Below are 24716 nucleotides of genomic sequence, written 5' to 3'. Positions count from 1 at the left end.
TGAGGAGGTAATGTGATAATTTCCATGAGCAGAAGCAGTAATTTGATTCTTGCCTTCTTTGAGCTGTACAATGAAAAACATAGTTGATAAACAAGCAAATGCTTTTTTTTTCTTTAACTATAGTGCTAAACTTATGCCCTCATGTAGCTGCTTGTAATCACTGATGCTTCTAATGGATTAAGAATGGTAACAAAGAGAAGAAACACAGAAAAGAAAATGTAATTAACGGTATCATGATCACCCTCAGAAAAACTATGCTCTACTTGGATCATACTTCTGCATTCATATCCTCTTCCTCATTACTATAACCTTAGAAGACTTTCTGCACACTCTGCCCACTGCTTTGTTCTCTTTCCACAAAGGATTCCTCTTCTCAAGGTTTTCTAGTTCTGGCAGAAGACAGGAAATGGGGAGACCCGATGAATCTACGCACCAGAGTGCTCCACTTCTGTTTTCAAGGAGCAGTCATCACAGAACCCAAGTTCTGAAGAGCCAAAGAGGAAAGCAGGAGCAAAGAAAAGGAGGAAGAGACCAAGCAGTTGTTCATTAATTACATTAAAGTTTATCCATCTACCTGCCTACTGTGATACTGTGTTCATGTCACACCATCTGTGTCCAAGATTATGAACTCATTGTGGTAGAAATTGTGAAGAGGCTGACTGATGCTCCTGCAGATTATCATTACAGAAGAGGAAAATGTAGGTCAGGTAGGTATTAGTGGTCCTTAGGGTAATTTAGGGAGCCCCCCAAACCAGCCAGCACCTCTGAGAATCTCTGCAGTCCCCTGGACTGTAACTCTACCCCATCCTCACCTCATTCATCTTTTGAAAGGTTTCCAGAAAACTTTTGCATGGCTCCTGTCTGGATGGTCTGCTTTTGGGAAACCCTTCTCCCCAGAAATAGAGCACTTGGCAACTTTCAGCCTGGTGTGAAAGTGCCATTTCAATGTAAAGCTCTTTTGAGACTCCCTGTGGGGTTTCTTCCTCTGGTAGATTAATGAACAGGATTTTTTAGCCTGTGGAAATAAATGTTACAGTGGTGGACGAACAGTATGTAAAAACTTAAGAGCTCTGATGAAAGTCCCCTGCTGAGCATTGTAGAAGTTGTATTATCTTTAGATGCTTCCTCCACAGGATATGCCAGATGTTGGTCACTCCTGGACCAGAACTGGGCAAAGGGGAGATTTCTTCCAGAGCGAACCTTGGATCTGCCCTCACAGTGCTACTGCAGTCATGTTTAAGTGAAGATGCTGAGCAGTAAACTGTGATGGAGATGTAGGCACATATTCCCTTCTGCCATGCCTGCTTTGGCAGCGTTATGACAGACAGCTGCAACAAAGGTGCTTAGTCAGTGGTGTGAGATTCTCCAGAGGTTATCCATCAAAGCTAATAGGTCTATATGAGAGCAACATTTCCAGAGGAGCTTTATGGTATAGTTTTCATTTATTTTTCCACCAAATTTTTAGTGAGCTATTTAGAAATATGTTGGAAATAACTGTGGATGGAGAAACAGCTTTTAAGCTAGTATTTCTGGCTCTACAACTGTGAAGTCCAGACAGCTCACTGTGTTGCTGTCTGTGACCATACTTAGATGGGAATCTCAAATAAGGAGTAATAAAATAGTTTCTCTCTTGCTGTAAGATACATGTGACAATTGGACCCATTCAGTATCTTTGTAAAGCCATTTATCTTGAAGAGTAAAACTCCTCTTCAAGTTCTAAAGTTTTTGTTACAGGCAAGAAATTAATCTACATTTCTTAAAGCGGTCTTTCTCATGGATGACACTAACAACTACTTTGTTTTTTGGCAAGATCATTGCCAGCAACTATAATAAAATAAGAATTCTGGAATAAATGTTGAATCTTATAAATGGTACAAAATGCTTCCAACCAATCAGTCTTCAGAAAAATTGGATTATCATATGAAACAAATGGTTTGTTTTTAAACTTATTCATAATTTTCGAACATAAGTACCACCACTGAACTGTCTTCTAAGACTTTTTAAAAAGAGGGGGAGAGAACAGGATGAGAAATAGAACACAAGAGACAAGTTTATCATTCATCGGTGTTTAAAGTTAAAAAAAAAGAGACAATAATGTAATTAAAAATATCATTTATTACCACTTCTGTTGAGGTAACACTTTAGTTTGCTAAGTAAAGACAAATTCATGGTGGCAATTGTCCTATAAGGTACAATATTTCCTTTTTTGTTATGATAGTCGCAAGCAGGTGTGGCTAGTACACAGGGGAGTCTGCCTGGGAAGTCTCCTTACCCTGTTCAGCTTATGTTTTGCTGCTTGTTTCTTTTCTGAATGTTTCTGAAAAAGGAAGTCAAGCCTCCAGGATGGAGCTTGGATGAATGTGTATGTTAAAACTATATGCCTTGTGATTTGGTACAAAAAGTTGCCCAAGCAACCCGTAAGGGGTCAGTGAGGTTACAACGTGTGTCTTCAGCCTGTTGCACACGCCGCGCACATCCGATTTGCTGCACTCGTACAGGTTGATTTGCTTTTGTGTGTTGTGCTGTTCTTTCTACATGCGCAGTAAAGCTGGGGCATCCAGAGTGCCTCAGACCGGCAAAGGGTGACTCAAGCAAGGACTGACCATACTGCACGCGCTGCGTGTTGTTGCATTTGTGCACTGGCTTCCCTGTGCATAAGCTGCTCACTGTATGCACGTGCTGTTTCTGTAAGGCCTCCAGAAATTCTGTGGATTATTATTAAAAGTTGTTGTCTGTCACTCAAAGCTGTAGACTTAGAAGATAAGCAAAGGCACAGGTGATTTCTGGAAGGTAATATCTGGATTGATAGCAATTACCCATTTCATCATGATCAGAAATAAAAATAATTATTAATAGCTTAGGTACTAATCTTTTATCATGAAACTCTGAAGATCGCTCTACTACAAATCTTGTGTCTAAGGAAACTAATGAGAAAAGAAGTTTTGACATCTATCAAAAATCCCTTTACTTAATTTTCACTTTTGAGGAAGGAGGGGACATCCTCTTTTGTGGGCGAGTGATTATGCTGCCCTGAGCTCATCCCTTTTCTTGGCCCTGTCTATCTATTTTCTGCTCTGAAAATAAAAATTCTCAAGAGTATGAACAAGTAGCTCATGTCCTCTGTAGCTGGCTGGACGACTAATAGAATTAAGTATTGGAAGACTGAAAGGACCCACTTTCCTTCCCCTGAGGGAGGAACGGCTAAACAATCAGGCAGCACCCTAAGGTCTAAGGCATTAGGTTTATGTTACAACAAACTTTCCACGCCTTTGTTTTCCCTATGAAGTGGAGGTAGTTGCACTTTCTTGGCTGAAAGGGTGTTATGTGAAAGTGGATCTGGTGAAGGTGTCTTAGCTAGAGAACACCACAAATCTACTGCTGGGTGACTGGGAGTGGTGAGAGTCTGGTCCTCTGTGTGTTGTCAATTTTGCCAATGCAGGCATATTTCGGGCCTGTTTCTGAGCACTGTAAACACTTCATTAATACTTTTCAGTTCTCTTTCAAATATTTCCCTGTTTTCTGTTTTTTTTGTCTTTATAGAATTTTATTTTCCAGCTGTGAAAAAGGTTGAGAGAACTTTGTTCCCAGAGAACTGATATGGAACTTCCCTGACCAAGAGGTCAGTGTTGCCCAGGGAAAAACTTGGGAGACAGTCCATTGTTGTCTAAAGCAGAGCTGTCTGTGATTGTCTAACCTACAAAGTGCTGAAGTCCAGATTTTTCTCATTTTTCTATGACTCTTCTCAGTTGAAGTATATTTATGTCCAAGGCAAAAAGAACACGGTATGTCCTTAGCGCTGATGACTGCTCTTGTAATTACTTGAATCCAACATATTTCCATTGTGAGCTGACCTATTTTCATCTGCAGTGTACGTAGGTTTTGAGCCTCTTGCTCAAAAATGTTTTCTGTTCCTGCCTTCAGGTCATAAGTGGTACCTTCTCTGTGACATGATGCAAATGCTTGTTGAAGATTAAGCTAAGCCCATTTACAGACATTTTGTATGTGGCCTGATCAGTGCGTACCATGGGAAAGGAAAGGAAGGTTAGTGCTGTTAATCATTTTACCAGACATTTGCTTCATTGCTGTGTAAATTCAGACTAGAAACCCTGAGCCCTTGTTTGTTTGGGTTAGCTTACTTCAAGAGCTATCAAAACCTTGACCTGTCCTCTCAACTTCCTTAGTGAAGGTGCAGTCAGTTGGGGGAAGAAATCAGTGTGGTACAAGTTAAAAATACCAACACCCAGAATGATGGTGAGGACATAAATGGCAAACTAAATTGTAGTGTCTGGTAATAGAACAAATAAATGTGCTCTGAACATCTCCAACTAATAGGAAGTTGAGCTGTAATTACCATGTATTTTATTTAAATGAAGAGCAAGCAAACATTCTTGACAAAGCAGCGTAGATCTTTTACTCAGCTCCATCGCCTGGAAAGCAAAGGGAACAGGATGATTCCTGCCCTGTCTGTGTAGCTCTGGCTGTGTACAGAAGGCTTGAAGCCACCCGCATAAATGGTTTCTGCTCTTGAGGAGGTTCTCCGTGGGAGCCTGGGGGTGGGGAGGGACAGCAGAACTCTGGTTTAGAGGGTAGAAGTTACCACAATGCAAATGAAAACAAAAACAATATTTGAAATGACAAGTAAAAGGGCCTGAATTGGGACCTGTATCCTTACTAGACATTTGGAAAGAGGGTGAAGAACACAATGGCAAATCCAGTAAATGACATGGGGTGGTAAACTTGGGCAAAGTTCATGAAAGCTGTGAGAAACTTGAGAGGCACCTCACCTAGCTGGGGAATTCACTGAATGGCATGCTGCCTGCAGTTGGATATCTGCAGCTCAGTGAAAAGGTCCAGGGGAAACGACTCGGAGAGGGACGAAGAGAAAGGGTGAAGGGAATGGAAAAGCTCTCACAGAGGGAGACTGAAAAGACTCAGGCTGTTTATTTAATGATAAGGTGTAGGGGAATAGACAGGGATCGGCGACCGGAAGATCACGGGATGTGACGGAAAGATAGACTCCTCCCCATAGGAGTGGCAGGAACAGGAAGCGCAAGAGCTATATAAGCGTGTGACGCAGCTAAATAAACGGACATTTTGTATCCATCCTATTGATGTCTGTGCATCACTGTCCCCAGGGTGGGTAGAGCCCTGTGTCCCGGAGATACGCGGCCCAAGATAAGTTCTCCCACAGAAGCGTACAGCAACAATAAGGGACAAAAATCATGTAGAGGAACTTAAAAATATACCCCTGTATAGCATAGTGAAACATTCTACTCAACTTTTTATTTGTGAGGTGAAATATAGTGAATTTTTTTTGCTTGAAAATTTAACATTGAATTGAAGTTGAAAGTGACAAAATAAAAGCTTTTCTAAGCTTTGCTCTGTTAAGCCGATGTAACTCCTTCCCATAACTCTCATTGGAACCAAGGACTGAAAAGAAAGCATTAGAGAGTGTGTGGATAATGCTTAATCAAAATGAATAACAGATACTGAAGAGAACAAGCATCCTCATTCTTAAGGCCATTAATCAGTCATAATTATTGAAAATTAGGAGAAAACTTCCTTGCTACTTCTTGGTACAAAAAGCTTCCCGTGCTGCTTTCTACTGTACCTACTTTCTTTGCAACTTGGGTGCTTGCTGTAGTTGGGAAGAAGATACCGAAGATCTTTTCTATGACCATGTAAGGTCTTTATCAAAGCCTGCCTGTCCTGCAGCCTTCGCCTTCATCACCAAATCCACATTCAGCTTCAGCTGTATTACATAAAAAGCTCCTTGTCCCTCCTTTTGAATGGTGGCCAAACACACACAGCTGTGAGTTCAAGAAGGCGTGTTTTAAAATCTGAATAAGAGAGAGAAGGATTTAGGAGGGGTAATAGGAGAACCAGGAAAAAGTAGATCTAAGCATGCATATTTCTACTGACTTGTTTTTCCTCTAGCATGAAGGAAAACTCTGACAAGGTAACTCTTCTTCGTTTTCTGAAATAGACTCCCGTCCAACTCAGTAGAAGAGCGTACATGAAAAACCTTAAGAAATATTTGATTTAAAGAGGGTTCTTAACACATCTGATATGGTTTGTTCATGTCTAATTATAGCTGCTGCTCTGTGTGTGCGCGTTTGATTTTTGCAGTGCGGCTGGAGTAGTTGTTTCTCTTGGCAGCGTGTGTGCTGGCCTGCCACCCCTCTCTTCATTCACTGAATTCTGACGCTATGTTTAGAAGCACCAGCCATCCAAATTATAATGGGCCTCATACTTTGCATTTAGACTACAGAAGTTAAAGCCAATTAAAACAAGTGCCTCAGCATTTGATTCTTCAGGGTTTTTTTCCTTTAAACTTAATTTTAAGATGTTCTTGTGAGGGAAATTTTTAATGAAATCTATTTTGGTACAGTACACTGGAGATGCATTTATTAAACAGGCCTATTTTTTTAAATCCAGTACACATCTCGTGCATTTGATGGGATTTCCCCTCCATTATTACTTTAGAAGCAAAAGCAAATGTTTCTTAAACATGGCTTTGAAGAGGGGTGAAGGAAAAGTCTTCAGACATGTACCCTCTTCTTTCTCCCAGTAACAGTGGCTGGAGCAGTAGCTGCCCCTGGGCGTGAGAGGGGAGAGTAAATTCATGTGCATGCAGACCCCTTCCCACCCACACTGAAGCAATATTGACCCCTGGTTATTGTTTGTGTGCATGGGATGAGGGTTAAGGCACTAAGCTGATTCTTGAATATTTATATACAGAGCTTTATACCCAGCTCTGTGCCAGGTTTTCAGCGCTGTAGCTTTAGATACGCTACTTCACTACTTCTGTCTCTGCACCCTGCAAAAATCTGTAATAATGGGGCTTTTTATAAAAGATTGTTTCAGTCTTCCGTCTTTTTGGTTATGATTTCTTTATGAATTTTGAAAAATTTCTGTTATGGGTACAAGCTGACATAGAAAATAAGGCAAAATATTATACGATAAGATAACCTGAATGGGTATCTCTCTTCATTCGCTCTGGAAATGGAGGAAAAGCACTGTCTAGTTTGTGACTAATCTCAAGTAAAAAGCCAAAGCAAAAGCTTACAATACTCTGCTAAAGAAACAAGACAACCAGCAAAAGTATGCTTGAGTCCAGCAGTTCTGGACCTTGTCTAGGTATACCATGAGCAAAAAAATATCACAAGGCTGAATTCCTCAACTTGGGAAAGCTGAAAGGGTATTTTGAGATTCACTAAGGGATTTAAAAAGCCATTTGTTACAAACTAGTGAAGGTGGAATTTGTGCTGTATTTCTGTGGACAGAAAGACAAAAGTGCTAACTCAGTCTATGATGCTTCAGGAGAACATAATTCAAGAGAGGGAATACATGGTAGATTAGGTAAAGTGCAGAGGCTGCAACTGTCAACACAGAAATAACTGGAAGTGAATTTGAGGTAAGAGATATGAAGGATGAACAGCTATTAATAATAATGAGACACTGAAAAAATCCCACAGCCGTTGATGGAAGAAATCTGAGAATGTAATGCTATTAGAAGGATTTGTAAAAATAGTAAGATATGTTTGCAGGGGATGTTTCTCAGTCATGTCGGTGGAGTAATGGAATATAAAATGCAAGTTTCTAGAGCCGGCGCATCGCTGATCCATAAGCAAGTAAGATTTCTGGAGCTAACCGAAATCCACGCCAGAGGAAAAACCTTACAGAAATAGCTGAACCGCTGTATCAGATGACTGCAGCAAGACTACATTTGGTATAGCACGGAAAGCAGAAACACTTGTACACATCAGTCAAGAGTGGAACGTGACAGGAAGAAAGTGGAGAGGATAAAGCTCAAAGAAAATAAAGAATTTAAGCTGTGCCCCCCTATCCCCCCTTACCCCCAGAAAGAAAGAAAGAAAGAAAGAAAGAAAGAAAGAAAGAAAACCTATGAAATCCATCTATTCTTCTGATGCAATTATAATTTCTAATGGGCAGGAACCATTTTTTCCCAGTCATTGAGTCTGGACAAGAATATGGAGGAAAAAAATAAATAGCACAGGCTCAGATGAAAAAGTACTGTGCTGGCTGGCTTGAGTGATAACAGTGTGTTTTTTTTTCCATGAAGTACAACTGAAGGAAGGCCTGTCTGGCTGATAGCTCCCTCTTGTCTTCATGGTGAAAGTTAAAGAAATCTGTTTGCATGCATTTGAGTAGCTCTGACTTGATTTGCATTTTATAGGAGAAACATTTACAAAAAAAGAAAAAAATTCTCCCCTTTTCCGTAGTAATATAAAAATAGAGGATGTCGTTATGGTAAATTGTTAGCCAGCAATAGCACGACCATTCAGCACAGAGTACCAAATAGCATATCCCTTCCTGCATGTCCCTTGGACCTTCAGCTTCCAAGTAACCTGAGTCTTAAGAAATTTAAAGGAAAGCATCAGTTTTCATGGATCATGACAAGACCAAGGCAAAATCAAAAAATCCCCCTATGAAATGGATTATTTCACATAACGGTTCCTTGTATTTGCTTCTGTTCACTGAGAACTAGGAAAGCCCTGCCAAATTTGCGAGACACTTATTTTTTCAGTTCCAAATCAAGCAAAATTTGCCTAGGAAGACTTCAGCCAGCTCTGCTGGTGGCTGCTGGTGGTTGCGCAAGAGCATCCCTTTCTTGAAGGGAGATGTGGCTCCCCTTGCTGATCTCTTGGGTAGCAAACAGCTCCACGCAGGCAGCAGGTCAAGTGTGTCTCTGGAATTAGACTGGTAACCTGCATGCCCTGGTTATTATCATTCAACGAGGAGTAAATATAACAACTCTGCAGCCCACCATGTTAAATGGAATTCAACGATGTGTCATTTACAAAGCCAAATGGTTTTAAGATGACCCCGCAATGTGCTGAGTAGCTCTTATAATGTTCATGGACTCTAATTAGGGAAAGGTATTCGTGCACACCCATGACCTTAGGCACACAGCTCCGTTCCTGTGCTTAAAGACAAAATTTCCTAAACTGGTGTCACAATACCTTCAATTCTTGTTGAAAAATTCACATAACTGAGAATGTTGATGGAAATGTGACTGTCTTGCTCTTCCTCCAGCACATTTTAGAAAAACACAAACAGTGTTATTGCTGCATGTTACACTAATAAAGTAGTTTGTATAACAGCAACTGTTTTCTTGGGTTTGTGGAACTTAATTTTCTCTGAAGAATTAGCTAATTTTTTTGCTATCCTTGGCCCTCTTACAGAAGTTACCTAACATGATGTAAAATTTGGCATGAAGGGAGTAATAATCTATCAACATCTTATAAAACTATACCTAAGTACACTCAGTTTTTTAACTCAGTTTTATACTTGGTTTCCCAGCAGGAAACTGAATCATGGTTAATGGTGTTTCTCCTCCTCTTTTCTTCCATAACAAAATTAATTAATAAAAACTGATTTTCAGTTATTTACTAACCTAAGAAAAAAAGGTGTTTTAGAAGGCAGGTGTCGGAGTTGGTATGTATTTTATTTTTAATGATTCGTGTTCCTAGGATTTTTTTTAGCTTCTCCATTCATTTTGGTACATTGAATTTGCTTAAATTCTTACCTATTTTTCTTGATTTTTATAAAAAATAGTTTGAATCCAATAATTCAATCTGAATATTCAGTTTAGAGGGGATATGACGCTATCAAGTAGTTTGAAGTCCACTCCCCTGTCATATGGAAAGCAAATGTGAACCAAATATTTGCAAAAATGTGAGAATTGGCTGGAGCTTTGGGGAACTGAACAAACAACTTGTAGAAAATTAGAAAGACTTTTGCTTTTGTTCTCTTCCTTCTCTTGCCCCTGAAAAGGCTCCTGTCTCTGATCTCTCAGGCATGTTTTTATTCCGTCTTCCCCTTTTTCTTCCTAACTGTGGGGTTTTTTGACATTTTGCCACAGCACAAGTGCTCTCGCCCATCTTCCTCCTCCTGTTCATCTCCAGACTCGCTGAGTGCGTCTTTCTCTTTCCATGCTGTCCCTTGTCCCACTCTCGCCCTTGGGCAGAAGCACCCTCATGGGGATGTGGGGAGGTTGCTCTGCAAGGTTTCCAGAAGGGTGCACCAGAAGGGTGCTCCATCTGCCTCCAGCCTTCACGTTGCAGGCACATTGTGGCCTTTGAAACACCAAACTACCATTGCCTTGAATTCTTCCTCCGTCTGGCTTTCTTCTGTGAGTTGCTTCATCAGCATTTCTATCTCAATCCCTCCAGAACTTGCTGTGGGAGTTTAGTGGGTCTCTGTCCTTGGACCCCTTCTCTTCTCCCTATCTGTCCCTGTTTCTGTCCAATCCCATCCTTTGATAAAAAAATCAGCAGCCACCTGCATGGAAAACTCTCTAATCTAGCCCTCTGCTCCAGTCCTGCCTTGTCTGTCCTGAGGGTCAACTTCACCAAAACTCAGATTTATGGCCAAAAAATGTAAATTAAATTTATATTCAAGTACAAATTTCTATATTATAAATGTAAGGGTAAATTATCAAAAGTCATCTCATCATCCTTGTGTTTCTTTTTTTGCATTTGAGAATAACTCTCCACAAATAGTAACACAATAGTTTTATGTATAGCTTTAATTTTCCTCCTTGCAGCTTCTATTTTTTTGTGGCAGTTAGAAAAACTTTAATACTGGTTAGCCCATGTGTTCACTGATATTGAAGCCTTACCCAACTTAACAATGATGCTGCATCGCTTCCTTTTCTCTTCATATTTATCTATCTGTTGTCTCTAGTTTTATAACTGAGACTTGTCTACCCAGGAAGTTAATCTGAATTAGCTAATGGTATAATTTAAAGTGGATTAGTTTGATGGCACTAAATCAGTTTATGGCACTTGCTCCAAGTTTAAATTGCTTTAATCTAATTCAGTGTATTCAACTCTCCAAATAATAATCAAATAAGGTTGAGTTAGAGTTAATTCTTATGGGCTTTTCAGAAAAAGCAAATTATAAAGAACTTGAGCGATGAGAAGCAGAGATTTGCCTTGGGTTGTGATGCAATGGGCAGGCAGAATTGGGTGTAGCAAAATGGCTGATGAGGCAAGAGACAGGGTACGGAATAGAAAGTTGAGTTGTCACTGAGAAAACTGAGTTGTGGTAAATGTAAACATGCTTAACTATAAAGCACATTTAAGGAAATAAGTGTTGATTTCAAATATGATTATAGTGTGTTATATAGGAAAGGAAAATATACTCTGATATAATGTGAGAAAGTTCCATGTGAAACTGAAACTGTTGAAAACTGTTGAAAACTAATATCAAAATGTCCCAGAGACCCAGACCGTTACCCACCAAACCCCATTATTTAAAATTCTGTATTTGCAGTGTATTAGCTGTTTTTCTCACATAAACCAAAGCAGAACTCTGCAAACATATGGCCTGTAGAGAATATCTTCATCCTATTGTCCTATTACAGTGGATGAATGTCCTGTATAACAATGAAACATTGCTAAGTTTCAAGTACCCTAGTAGCAATAATGAAGCTCTTACTAGGACAGGGCTCGGAGGCTGGTCTTCCACAACCAGTCTGGGAGCATAAGACCTATTGAAAAGCATCTTACCATTTAAAATATTATGCCTGTTAAGATAATCTTGTAACTTTTTGCCTTTTTAAACACTGGAATTTATAATGCTGGATAATTGAAAAAGCACCTTTTAGAGGTCGCATTTCATCTACTAGAAGGTTACTTAAGTGTTAGAGGGAGATTTACCCTCCCTTTCTTTCTCCCTTGCTTCTTTTCTTTCAGCAAACTACCAATGTTTATGTGAAACGGTACCACCCCCCAATGGCTAACAATGAAGAACTGTGTTTATGGAAGAGATGTGGTCTGGAAGCACAACACACAAAGCTCTTGAGTTTTGACCACGTGTAGATTCCTGACAGATAAATTCTGTGACTGCGTATCCTCTATTTTTAGGCTAATGTCGGTGCATATTCCCGTAGTGCTGTAAAAGCAGTGACTGATGTAAGCCTACATGTGTTGCACCAGCTTTGAACTGCCTGGTTCAAGTCCCAGCAGGTACCCACAGGAACAAACCCTCGGAGGTGTCTGGAGCCGTGCAGCTTGTGTTTAAGCCATGTGCACTGCTAGCATTTGCGGACCAGATGAAAGTGAGTTTGCAGGCAAACTGCACATGTTTACTCAGATAGCATTTTGATAATTTTCCGAGAAAATGATTGCCAAATCAATCAAGAGTGAAACTTGACGTACTGACGAGGAGTGTAGCTTGCCTTTGGCTGAGGTGGGTAGAACATGGATCAATGAAAGGGTCTGGACATGGACCACCTCCAGACCTGAGGCTGCAACAGCATCCTTGTTCACCCACAGCTGCTGCAACATCCATAATTTTTCAAAATGTGGGGTCTTGTACGTATACCACCTGCAGGTGAACGCAGGAAAACCAAAGATGCAAAAAAGGGAGCCTGAACTCTAGGCTATGAGCTAAAGAAAGCAGATCTTCATTCTCAGTTCTCGCTTATAGCTGTCCCTTCTGTTAATAACACACTGGTATTTCTGTGAATTAAACACAAGCAAATTAAATCAAGACAGTGTCCGAAGCTGTTTATTGTTCCAGAGGAACGAATTTATTTATTTATTAGTATCCCTGTTCTTAAAGTGGGTGAACAATTTTCCTAGAACAGTAGTTTCATATATATTTTATGAAAAAAAAATTAATTAGTTGTCTAAATACATTCTTTTCTTGTGCTTTTTCAATAAACATGCTTTCATCATTACCCATTCACAGGTGTATCAATTTTGCTTCTAGGGAAAGACAAAAGCATGCGAAGGTAGGCTAATAGCCAAACTATTACTTTTGCATACCTACCTTGTATCTTCTCCTATCTGATAGAATGACGTAGACACTGCTATGGCAGCAAGTGGGTAACTGCACCTTCCACAGAAGATTTTTTATGATTCCTCCTTATCTACTAAGATGATTTGTGCATATGCTTGTGCAGTTTTACTAATTTATTCATGAACTTCTATGTAAGTATTTTAGGGTAGATACAATTTACTAATTTGCCTGCCTAATTTTGTTAACATTGACCTTTTGAGATTTATGCAGAAATTCAGACAAGTTGTATTTGATAGTTGAACAAAAAGGAAGGGGACTGTGCCTTGAAGTGGTTTGGAAAAAAGGTCTTTACCTGCATGTTTCGCTTATCAGTAAAAAGCTTCTAAAGATTACAAACATGTCTCAAAATGAAGAGGTGTGGGAAAGGTTTCACTTTTAACTGAATAAAATTGCCACCAACACCATAAAATTGAAGTTCTGATTACATTATTATTTCTTACTCTACTAGGAATTATATAGCAGACTTCAGGCTTTGAAAAATCTGGAATTTGTGACTATGGATAAAGTGGTTTGTAAACTAACGTTAAAACCTTAATTCATGTTTATCTAAAGCGGTTGCTTTAATTTCTGTTTGTCCATTTGCTGGATTAAGAAAAGATGGTAGTTATTGCCTTGCAGGCTCTGCCTAGCCATTGGTGATATTAAAATGCAATGTTACTTCCAGGAAACTTTAAAATACTGTTGCAGACCTTAAAATACTGTCGTTTGGTGGTTCAATCAGCAGTTAAATTATGATTTTAATATTTAAAATTAACTTTCATAGGTTTTTTTTGTAAAATGACTATACTAAACATCAGAAAAGTGATATTACACGGTTTTGCGTGTCAAATGGACATTGTTGATCCATACCGTGAAGATTTTTGGGCACATCATTTGGAAGATATTTGCCTTTGTCCTTACTGTACCCATGTGAAGTTCATTCTGTGCCACACGGAAAATATTGAGAGGAAGGCAATGTCGAGGGCTTGTTACCAGCTGGCTGCCTGCAGCGCAGATGACTGAAGGGCCAGCAAGCCTACAGGAAAGTGTTGCCCATTTTGAGGGCTCTACCCAGGGCTTCCAAGTGAAGTGTCAATTATTTGCTACTACTTACTTGAATTGTCAAGAAAAAACCTTGATAACAAGTTTTAATTTATTATTGCTGAAGGGACTGTAAGGTCACAGCGTTCGCCATTCCTTAGGAAAAGCTCACAGCGGTTGTCAAGAGCAACATCAAGAACATCATTATCAGGCTGAGGTGGTAAAAAAAAAATCCAGTCCAAACCAAACCAAACATCTCCCCCCGCCGCCCCCAAACAAAACCAAAAGTAAACAAGATATTCAGAGCGTCGTTTGAAGAAGTGGGAGCAAGCCCTTTTTTCCCATTTTTCTCCTTTTTCTCCTTTTTTTTCTCCCCCACTCCCCTTCTTTTTTTTTGCTTTTTCTGGCTTGCAATAGAATTTTTCCGTCATGGGACAGCCGCAATGCAGAAAAAAAGCAGTACGTGCTTCCTCAGTGTTTCGGATGCGACTCAGAAGGGCCATTGCTGGAACACGCCGGCGTTTCCATCCCTGTGTTCATGTAAGCCTTCCCCTTTCTCCTGCTGCTCACAGGCTGTCAGCTATGATAATTTTTTAATCGTTAATTTCTTAGATGGCTATCCACTCGTTCTGGGTAGACCAGGGTAGAGTATTGCCTTTCAGCTTTTAGAGGCACAGCTCCAGTTTCAGCCAGTGACTAGAGAAAGTCTTTGTGTCTCACTGTGAATTTTATGGTAGAGCTGCTCAGACTTTTTAAACTTAAACCATTTTTTTTTTTTTTCTGTATAGCTCTTCAGATATTGCAACAGATTGATCGATAATTTGTAACCTGATGGGTAGAAACTGATGGAGGCGGGGGAGGATCTCTGGCTTGATTCTGCAACTCTGTATTTAAGATGATCTAAGATTAAAAATTTCTGTCTGAGTCAGTTACACCAGGATTTTGAGCCTACGCTTCCTAAATCCCAGGTGGGTCCCTGACATTTTGGTCCAAGCTCCTCACAAGTCCATTTTTGTGAAAATGTGCAGAATGTTGTATTGGGAATAGTTTCATTTTGGCTGTAACCAGAGTCATGGCAATGACTGACTCGTATTGTAAGGGTGAGTTTGGTGGCAGGTTTCTTCACTGCTAGATATCTCCAGCAGTGTATTTGATTGAAAAATTATTAATACCTGTTCATTTTTACAGTAAGTAAATTGACATTAATTTAACGGTGTGAATTTGATCATTACCTGCAAAGTTGAGCAAAAATGGATTTTTCAACCTATTTCAAAACAGTCTCCAGCTGAACGAAACACTTTGTTCTAATACTAAAATGCTTCATTACTTTATTTTAGAAATGTGAGGGGGAAAAACTGTGAATAGAGTATTCCCTTCTGGTGTGTACAGTGATATATTTTAATTTTTGTGATTTTTTTTCTCTGAAGCAGTTCACTATATTGATCTTGTTCTAATTATCAGTACTAATCCACAGATTACTCAATAATTAATAACTAAAGACCACAAACAAATTATTTCTTTACAAAACTTGAATGACTTTTGAAAGGTCATACTTTTATGGCATGCAGATTTTTAGGAAATCAATCAGAGAGTTGACACAAAGAGAGAACACTGTCACTAAATAAAAAAAAAGGAAATGGTTATTTAAATTTATGAAATGAAGCCACATTTTTCTTTGCCATTTGTCAGGAAAATTTCTATGTAGTTTTTCTGTTTCTGTACTGCTGTTTCTTCTCTGTGAAATGAAGCTAAGCAGGAGCTTAACTCCTTTTACGTGTCTTAGTTATCATATTGGGTGATCTTGCTGTGATTTTTCTTCAAGTTAATTTTGAATTTGTGCCTCTCAAGGGGTAAAAGCTTTTCTACAATCAGTACTCTAGGTACTAACTAGCATACAGCTAGTTTCTTCCTTGTCATGTAGATGGTGGCAAAAGACGCTAAAGATGGGGTCTTGAAGAGGCACAATGGTTTTGTGCATTGAACATTTTCCCTTTTCTTTTGAATTCAACAAGTTTAAAAATAATGCTGTCTCTTGTTGGTATTGTTTCAATGCATTTCACAGAGGGAAAAAATGCTGAATGGGATTTAAGTGATGAATCTTCTCCCTTGTCTCTTCTCATTATACCAGTTAAATTTTGATGATTTGGCTAGCCAATATTTTTTAAGCAATAGTTTTGGTCATACTTTACTTCACTGTATTTAATAATAGTCATTTTGTTTGTGTCAAAGAAATGATACTTGTGTATAAAAAGTAAAAAACTGGCCAATAGCATGGCTTAGCTTAGAACTCTTCATTCCAGTGCCCTTGCCCTTTGGCCAAGACTTTTGTTGGGATTCGTTGGTAGACTTTGCATTTATTCGTAGTCCTTCCTTTGCCTTTCCACGGATCTTTTGTACTTGCTAGGAACCATTTTACCTTTTGATTAGAAAGTGCATTAACTTATTTTCCTGTGGTTTAAATATTGAGCTTATTAGAAATGAGGATTGCTAGTTTCTCTGCTAAGTGATGGCTTCCATTTTTAACTACTGAAGCTACAGCACAAGTGCAAGCTGTGCAGCTTCCCCTTCTTACCTCACTGCCCTACCTTAACGCAATTTCAATAAAATGCCTTTAGGAGAGTCAAGTCATTCTTCACTCATGTTTTGTAGCATCTTTAGCACATTTGACAGTGCCTTTAGTGATCCCTAGGGTGCCTAAAAATATGTGCCTAAAACCTACCGCAACACATGTGGGTTCTTTAGGGCTTTGGCATGTATATTTGATGAGGATGGCATTTCAGTGTGGTGGAGACCTCTCCTGGCTCCATCATCTCCCAGGGAGCCTAAAAGCAGGAGCAAAAGGCAGCACCAAGTTCTCAGGTTGTCAGCTGAGCAGATGGTATCTCTTCACAGAAATGCCTCCTAATTGCTACTGATCTTGGTAAGATCTGGTAAATGTTCAGCATTTCTGAAATTCACAAGCAGAGATTTAGGAGGTTAGCTCTAGCATCCCATCCATCTAAACCAAAAATGTTTCTGTGAAAAGGAAATAACTTCTATCACTGTCTGAACAGGTTCACTGTAATGTCTTCAAAGAGTAACAGTTTGGGTTCCCCACCCCCAATCTCACTGATATTTTCAGATTAGAGATTTCTCATTAAAACATTATAATCTTGTTTAGAAAAAGTCCTTTTTACTTCAAGTTTATTTTGATTAGAGTTACATCCTTGGGAAGATTTCTTAGGCATTTAAAGAGCTCTGCTACTGGTGCTACGCTCCAGCTCCATTTCCTCAGCTCAGCAGAAGGCTGCATGCGACGCGCTGTGCACGTGAAGTGGGTCGAACACTGTACGTTGCATTGCCATCCTTTCTGAACTGGAATGGTGCCATTTCAAGCACCACATCACACATCCTTTCATATGGATATTTCAGTAAGGAATTTGGGTCCCTCTGGTCATGATGCTGGGGAAACAGCCAGAAAGGGTGGCTGTGAGGATTTGTGCTTGTGTGCCAGGCACCCTACTTTCCTCAGCTGGAAGAAGTCCAGAGGACTCCAGTCCAACAGACTGTGAACAGCATGTGGTGGAAAGTGTGTTGGGGTAACAGTTCTCCACGGTTCTTCCAGTTTAAACCTTCTGGAAAAGTTAATGCAAGTGACTGCCTATAATCGTCTAAGGGAAGACAGCTCTATGGCTTGGAAGAGTGGCTGATGCAGACTTCAGAGCAAGCTGGTAGCAGGATGGTTCCCGTAGATTCCAGAGGACTGCCCATGAGGTGCAGCTGTGAATTTGGAGTTGCCACCTTTGATTTAAAAAAAATAACAAGGCAAAAAAGTGGGAAGCACTCTTCCCAGTCCTGCCCTCTGAGAGAAAAAGAAAATCTCAAAGCACCTGGTATTATTTGAAACTCTTAAGTTTTTACTCTTTGTGGATGACACTCAAGTTAGGGAGGATGAGGGAAGAACTGTGGTTTCTACTTGTGAATTTACTTAGAATAGAAAACAGATTTCACACTTGAGATGAAATAGCAAGATATTTGGGTCTCTTTAGAATGCTGTCTTTGGATATAATGTCTGTATGCTGTATGAAACTGTATTAAAGCATCAGTATACAGATAATAAATGGGAGAATGGCAAGTAGTAAAATAAGTATGCCATTACAATGAAGTTGCCACTAGATTATCATTGCTGGAAATCCAGAGGATCTGAAAAAAATGGAAATCAGTAGAAGTAAGCTTGAAGAAAATGCACAAAATGAAGTGTGCCCAACCCTCCAATTGCCATATAGACAAATTATGTTTTCAGTGTTGAGCCTCTAATTCACATCCACATTAAATAACTGGAAAAAATGGTATAAATTCACCACTTGCTGAGATTCAAATCTGCAAAAGTCGGGAGTCCCAGATCCCCCTTCCTTCTGCTGGCTGGGGTTATTGGGTGTAACATTATACATCCTCTCAGGGATGCAGGCCCCTGTGCCCATCTGACAATGAAGCTGGAGCAAGATAAAATGACTTGGCTTCTGTCCACCTCCACCTCCCAGGTCTGAGGCTGGTCTGGTGGGTAGTGTTCAGAGCACACCAAACCCAGGCCTTGCAGGATTTTCCCTCCTAGGAGATACGGTAGCTGGTTGCATTCAGAAACATAGGCAAAGGCCGCTGTGCCGCGCCTCTGCAGCTAGCAGCTGACTGCTGGCAGTGCTAGCTCAGGAGATGAGAAACCTGAGCACTGTGCCTTCCCCAATGGTGTGCCATTTAGCCAGGAAGCACCCTGGTGGACAGGATGAAGGCTGTTTTGGACCCAGGGAATGAGGAATTTTCCATTCTTCCATTAGAAACACAAGGATTTAAAGTTTCTTTGGGCTAGCAGGAGAATTCAAGAGCCAGTCAGCCCTTGGCATAGGGGTTGGGGCTCTGCTGTTGCTGTTATGGCAGGGTTAGTTTCCTGGGGGAAGTGAGATGTGGCTTTGAACCTCCTGGGCTGAAGAGAGCACTGACTCCAGGTGTTCCCTCTCCTAAGTAGCCCAACACCGTGCAGCTGAGAGAAATGACAACTTCCGCCCTGTGGCTGAAAGGAGAAGAGGGATTTCTTCCCTGGTTTTGAAAGGCCTGAGTTTCCTTTTTAACTCAGCAGAGGAACATGGCAACCCCAGATCTGGTACCTCCACGCACCAGGGTTAAATCCAGAGCCTGTCTTGAAGTTAACCTCAAACATTCCTTCAGACCTTTTCCTCTTGCATTTGCCATTACCTTGTCCCACCTGGTTTGGCAGCTGCCTGCTGGGGACCCTTGTCTGGCATGCCACCTCCTTCCTCTGCCTTGCAAGGGATGCGCAGAGCACTGACTCAGGGCTGTGCAATCCTCCCTACCTGCACACTTGCAGCAAGGCCCTTTTTTAGAAGCAGACATTCAGCTTTGATCATAGAAGTTAAATTTGTTGGGATGGCTTACATCAATGCCAATGACAGTTTTTGTAGGGCAAAGATCTAGACCATAACAGCTGTATACTGCTAAGAGAATGTTTGCTTTTTTTGATGCCTATTTTTAAATAATTTGTGAAATCTATTTTAATGCTGGTAAGATGGAATTTATTGCTCAATAATTTGCTGAAGGTCAAGTTCTTGCCTGGTATATATTTGTGTTGCTCCATTAAAAGCCTGTGTCTATTATCAACACCTGAAAGATCAGCTGAGAACACCTGAGAAGTAGCCAGAGGGAAGTGTGCCACACTGTGCATGAAGTCTGTACAAAGCACCTCTGCAACATTTCTGTTCGTTCCGAAAGATGGAATTGAGAGCTGTGGTAGATTACTGAGGGCTCACATTTGTCTCTAAATTCTTTTGCTCTTGGAAATCACAAGATACTCTGAGAAAAAAACACCAAAATATATTAGTGAAGCATATAGAGATGTAATGGGTCTTGATTAATTAGGTAGTCAATTATATTAAAATGTCGCATTATTCCTATTCCTTAACTGTGATTTGCCAAAAATATTCCCATAGGGAACTGTTATTTCATAGTATATTCTTTAGGATTAGGAGATGAAGTTCCCAGGTTAAATTATTTGCTGTTAATGAAAACACCACTCAGTATATACGGCTTGAAAATCCATTGTTAGTTAACAGCATTCAATTCTTAATTGTATTTTTACCAGTTCAGTTGAAATCATTGACACAAAATACATTGTTAAACTGCTTAATCAATCATTGTAGAAAAATAGAGGTGTTTGATAGGGACGTTCTAGTACAAAGTTTACGTGAAGCTTCCCCGTTGAAAGCTTTGGAGGCTTCTATTTTTTTTTAAGCTTATGTTACAAAAATGAGATTTCATAAACTTTACAGTCCGTACTACATTAATACCAAAGACAATAAAATACAGGGAGAGAGAGAGAAAGAGAAGAACACACACACCTTAAGCTTTAAGTGCCCTATTCACAAAAATATAGCTTACACATGCGCATGCCCCAGTGGCAGAAAGTCTATTTTTTTGTAATAAAGGACACAAAAAAAAGTTTAGGGTCCTGAGCTGCTGTTCTAATTAATGCAAACTTTTGTTAAACCGCAGCAATGAATTATAGGGTGGCCCAGTAAATTACAAGAGCAAAAAGCAGGTTTATCCTCAGAGGAATGGTTTGCTTTCAGCTCATGTATCTTTCGCTAGGACTAAGACGTGTGGGCGGCTTGTCGCTACTGATGCTGTGCTCCCCCCCGGCCCCTCTGCTATAAGGCTTCTGTTGTCCAGTGGAGCTGTGGAGCCACCCTTCCTTAAAAATGCTCAGTACCTCTCACAGATAGCCTTACAGGAGGGTTGTGATGGATGAACGGGAGCACTCAGCAGCTGCTGATGCTGGGGCAGAAGAATGAGCTTTGTAAGTTCTGTAGCAAAGCGAGTGTTATTTCACAAAAGTTAAGCGTAAGTAACCTTTACTGAGTTGGCAGAATCAGCCATCCTGGGTGGAGAGAACAAAAATCCATATTCTGCACTGTTCCTTACATCATGCTTCTTTGTGAAAACCTTCTAGGGAAAAAGTTCAGAGTTGAAACAAAACACCCTTTCCATCCAGCCCGGTCTGCCAGTCCCTGCTGTGCAACCCTCACCCCGCACCCTACTCTGCCCACCTCAGCATGAAGCACAGCTGGAGGACCTGCAGAAACCCCACTGATCAGCCACACACTGTGAAAATTAGCAAGGGGCAGTTGTTTCAGCAAAAAAATTTAAAATAGTTGTGAAATTAATGTGAAAGCTGTATCACAGTGCAAAATTTCCACCTGCCCACTAAGTTTCTCCTGAGGTTTTTTTTTTTCTCTTCTATTTTAATGTAAATGTTTCTGTACAAAAATGCTTCAGATTCTCTTCAGTGTATTCTTCCTTTCTGGAGTAGGCAGGTATAAAAAACAAAATTAAGGCTGCAGCTTCTTCTCCTTCGCTGACAGAAACGCTGTTCTTGATGGGCCTGAGTGAAAGCCCATGGAAAGCAACGCAATCCCTTTTCAACAGGTAGTATTTTATGCATGCTGGGCCTGACTGAGGGGTCCTTAGCACTGGGCAATGCCGCACCGTGTGAGCAGCGCCTTATAGAGCATGTCTGTGAAACCGTGACCGTGCATATTGGCTCCCTTACCCGCGTGAGTGTTGCCGTGTAAGCTACGCAAATTATTGTTGCCCCGTTAATTTTGAAGCTGTCAGGTCAGAGCGTACAGGGTTTACACCGATTCAGAACAGCCAGGGAGAAAACCTAAGGTGAAGAAAGTCATTAGGGAACCACTCTCCTGAGCACGGGTGGCAGGAACCGCGCGTTTAGCTGAGAAACCCTGTGGAAGCATATACCCAGGGATGTCGCACCATCCATGACTCTGCAGGATCGGCGCTGTCAACAAATGAATTTCATTGATTACGGCTTCAGATGAAATTCAACTGTTTCTTTCCAATCTGAGTAGCTGAAATCTACTTGCTAAGGTGCAACATTCGGTTTTCAATGGCTTGTGCTGTTTGTGCAGCAAACTACTCTGCTGAAATCCCATGGTTTGGGTGGGGAGAAGGGAGCAGTTTCCCTAGATATTGCACATAAAGGATCATACCTCCACATGAAACATGCTCGCTATATTAACAGTATACAGGAAATTGTGGCTTGCCATGAGTTTACCACAGCCTAAATTTTAGGTTGAATTGCAAAAAAAATACCAAAATGAAACCCCCCCCCCAAAACCCCGGGGAACGGTTTGCCTCATTTGTAAACATTTTCACAGTATATTAGTAATTATGTTACAATTTCTCTACCCTGCCCTCTCCCAGACTTATGGCTTTTTAGAGTTAGTAAAATGATCTGTTTGGCAAACAGTGAGGTACTCTAAATAGCTGCCAGTCTGGTACACTGAAGAAAATGGCATGCACTAGAAGAGCCATAGATATAGGGGCAAAAAACAATATTACAATCCAAATATTAGAAGAGAAATGCCTACTCAATGGGTAGTGAGTTTTTGCATCCCAATATTTCTAAAACTCTGTTTCTAAACCTACATTAATTACACATCTATGTACATTATTTAGAAGTTCTTTACTACAGTACTTTTGTACATGCGGTATTTATTACTAAATGTAAAGAGAAAGTAATTACATAAGGCATATGTACAGTATCGTGTTGGACTGCAGATCCCTCTGCTCACCTTCATCTTAAAGCTGCAAGGCCCATTTATAAAGGCTTGTCACTCAGTATGTGAAACTGTTCTGAAATACACAAAATCTGGAGCCAAGGCCCATTACTTTGATGGACATTAATCAGTCTTTCCTGTTAAACCCCTTGTGTATATTCCCATTGCTTTCGGGGTTTGTTTTTTTTGTTGTTGTTGTTGATGTGAATAAACCTGGAGGTCTGAACTCAGAGAGGTGCCGAGGAAGCCAGCAGTTGTTACCAGGGTGGGGATCGAGACTCCACCATTGATAATGGGTATTGCAGCTTTAACCCACGCCTTTGCTTAGTCTGTGAACCTCTTGAGTTTAAATTGGGCAGGTAGATATTTCACATCTTAAGTATTTCTTTTCCTGGAATTAAGAATAAGAAGGAAGGAAAAAAAGGCATGTCAGGGAAAGAAAAGGGGAGCAAAGAGGGAGAAGATAAAGGAGGTGGTGTGGCCCTGATGCTTCCAGTGGTCCTACACTTTGGACTCATTCTCCAGGTTGGCCACATCACCATTTCTTTCATTTTGGTCTTCTTGATTCTTCTCTTCCTCTTCAGTTTCCAGCTCAGCATGCTGGTCCAGCTTGCTGGAAACAGACCATGTCAGGGGCAGTTCTGCTCGGCTGGCCATCTCTGCCAGCTCTTTGGCACTGTAAACTGGTGTGTTGGTCTCATATGTTTCATGAAAACTGTTGTAGTCAACTTCATAAAAACCGTCCTCCAGAGTGAGGACAGGGGTGAAACGGTAGCCCCAGAGGATCTCACTAGTAATGTATGAACTTCGAGCTTGGCAGGTCATTCCTGTAACAGAGAAGGAAGAAGTGCTGTAATAAGGACCCCCTGCTTTCCCAAATCCTTAATTATTTATTCATATAGGCAGAGAAGTATGTGTAAAAAAACATATGCCAGAGAAGAAATACGTTTGACATCATATGAGGTTGAGCTTAGAAAGCAATTTTACAATGTGTATCTTATTTGATGCCCTTTCCTTCTGTGCGTGTATATATAACAAGTGGCAAGCCTGTGAACAAAGATTAACATTTCTTTATTAAATGCAGTTCTTCTTCCTGTATTTCTTCAATGAGTAACTCACCCGCTGACGAGTCTCAGATGGCTTATGGAGAGAGTACGTGACTTGCATCATGCCATCCTTTGGTTCCCTGGTGCGTAATGAACCCGCGCTGCCGCATCCAGCAGTTGCCCAGGCTAACTGAGGAACCGATGCAAAAGCTTTTCTCTGCTGGAGCTAACGCCTGAACCTGTGATCCATGGGTTGACTTGGTTCCCCTAAAGGTTGGAGCCACCTTTTAGTTATGCTGCTTTGAGGTTTGGGCTGGTGGCCAATGCACAAACATCAGCAAAACTCCTGACGGACATTGTGATTGTGTGGTGTTGAGTTCAGATAACTGGGACTAACTTCTTTGTTACCTTCCCTTCACAGCTCTGCTGAACCTCACTCTGGGAGCTGCTACAGGGCAAAAAAAATCTGTAAGACACTATATTTTGTTAAGAGGCATGGACAGCGGTAGCTGTTCCAAGCTCAAACGTGTAGTCCAGCGTGTCCTCTGGGTGAAGAAACACCTGGCCGTAGCAGGGACCTGTGACTTGGAGAACCTGCCCCATCTCAGACAGACAGCTCAGGGAAACACTGCAATAAAGTATTAATGCTCAGTAGTGGAAGGGGAAAGAAACCCAGCTGACCAGGAAAAGGGTCAGGAGAAGTAAATTTAGGAGGCAAAGCCATGCTGCTGACAAAATGGGATTACACAGAAAGAATGTGATGGCTTTCCTTTAATTACCTGCACATTATTAACTATGTATTACTAAGCAAAAGCCAGCTAAATGGTATATGTCAAATACTTAGTAAATAATGATACCTAACCCCTGCCTGCCACACCAGTTATTTAGAAGGTAATAATACGCAATTAAAATGGTTTAATTTTGGGCACACAAATGGCAGGCTAGAAATGCACATCATTTCTCTGTGCTGCTGGCATCATATAAATTCACGTGGAGTGTCTCAGAAGAGCAAACATTGGTAGCTTAATGTCTCTGGTCTTTTTCAGGGCTGTGCAAACTGCTCTAGATAATTCTGCCCTCTTTCTTTCGAGCTTCCTCTCCAAGCTCAGATAACTTGCTCCTGATGGGTGAAAATTGCTGTTTTTTGGTACTCTGTCTTTTTCACTGATAACGTTATGTTTAGAAAGAC

At 40.6% G+C, this 24716-nt stretch overlaps 1 protein-coding gene across 2 annotated transcripts in view; it reads right to left on the bottom strand.

The window, feature by feature from the left end:
* Positions 1-19240: 19240 nt before the first annotated feature.
* Positions 19241-24716, bottom strand: part of KCNJ6 (potassium inwardly rectifying channel subfamily J member 6) — a 170519-nt gene continuing 165043 nt past the window's right edge. For both annotated transcript variants that reach the window (XM_075100000.1, XM_075099989.1), the window contains one exon: positions 19241-23308. In XM_075100000.1, coding sequence (XP_074956101.1) covers positions 22983-23308 — 326 coding nt within the window. In that variant the 3' untranslated portion in view covers positions 19241-22982. The remainder of the gene's footprint in view (positions 23309-24716) is intronic.

This window comes from Phalacrocorax aristotelis, chromosome 1 (genome assembly GCF_949628215.1).
Source record: "Phalacrocorax aristotelis chromosome 1, bGulAri2.1, whole genome shotgun sequence".
Lineage (NCBI taxonomy): Eukaryota > Metazoa > Chordata > Aves > Suliformes > Phalacrocoracidae > Phalacrocorax > Phalacrocorax aristotelis.
The sequence above is the reverse complement of the archived record's forward strand: the minus strand, read 5'-3'. Positions and strand labels throughout refer to the sequence as shown.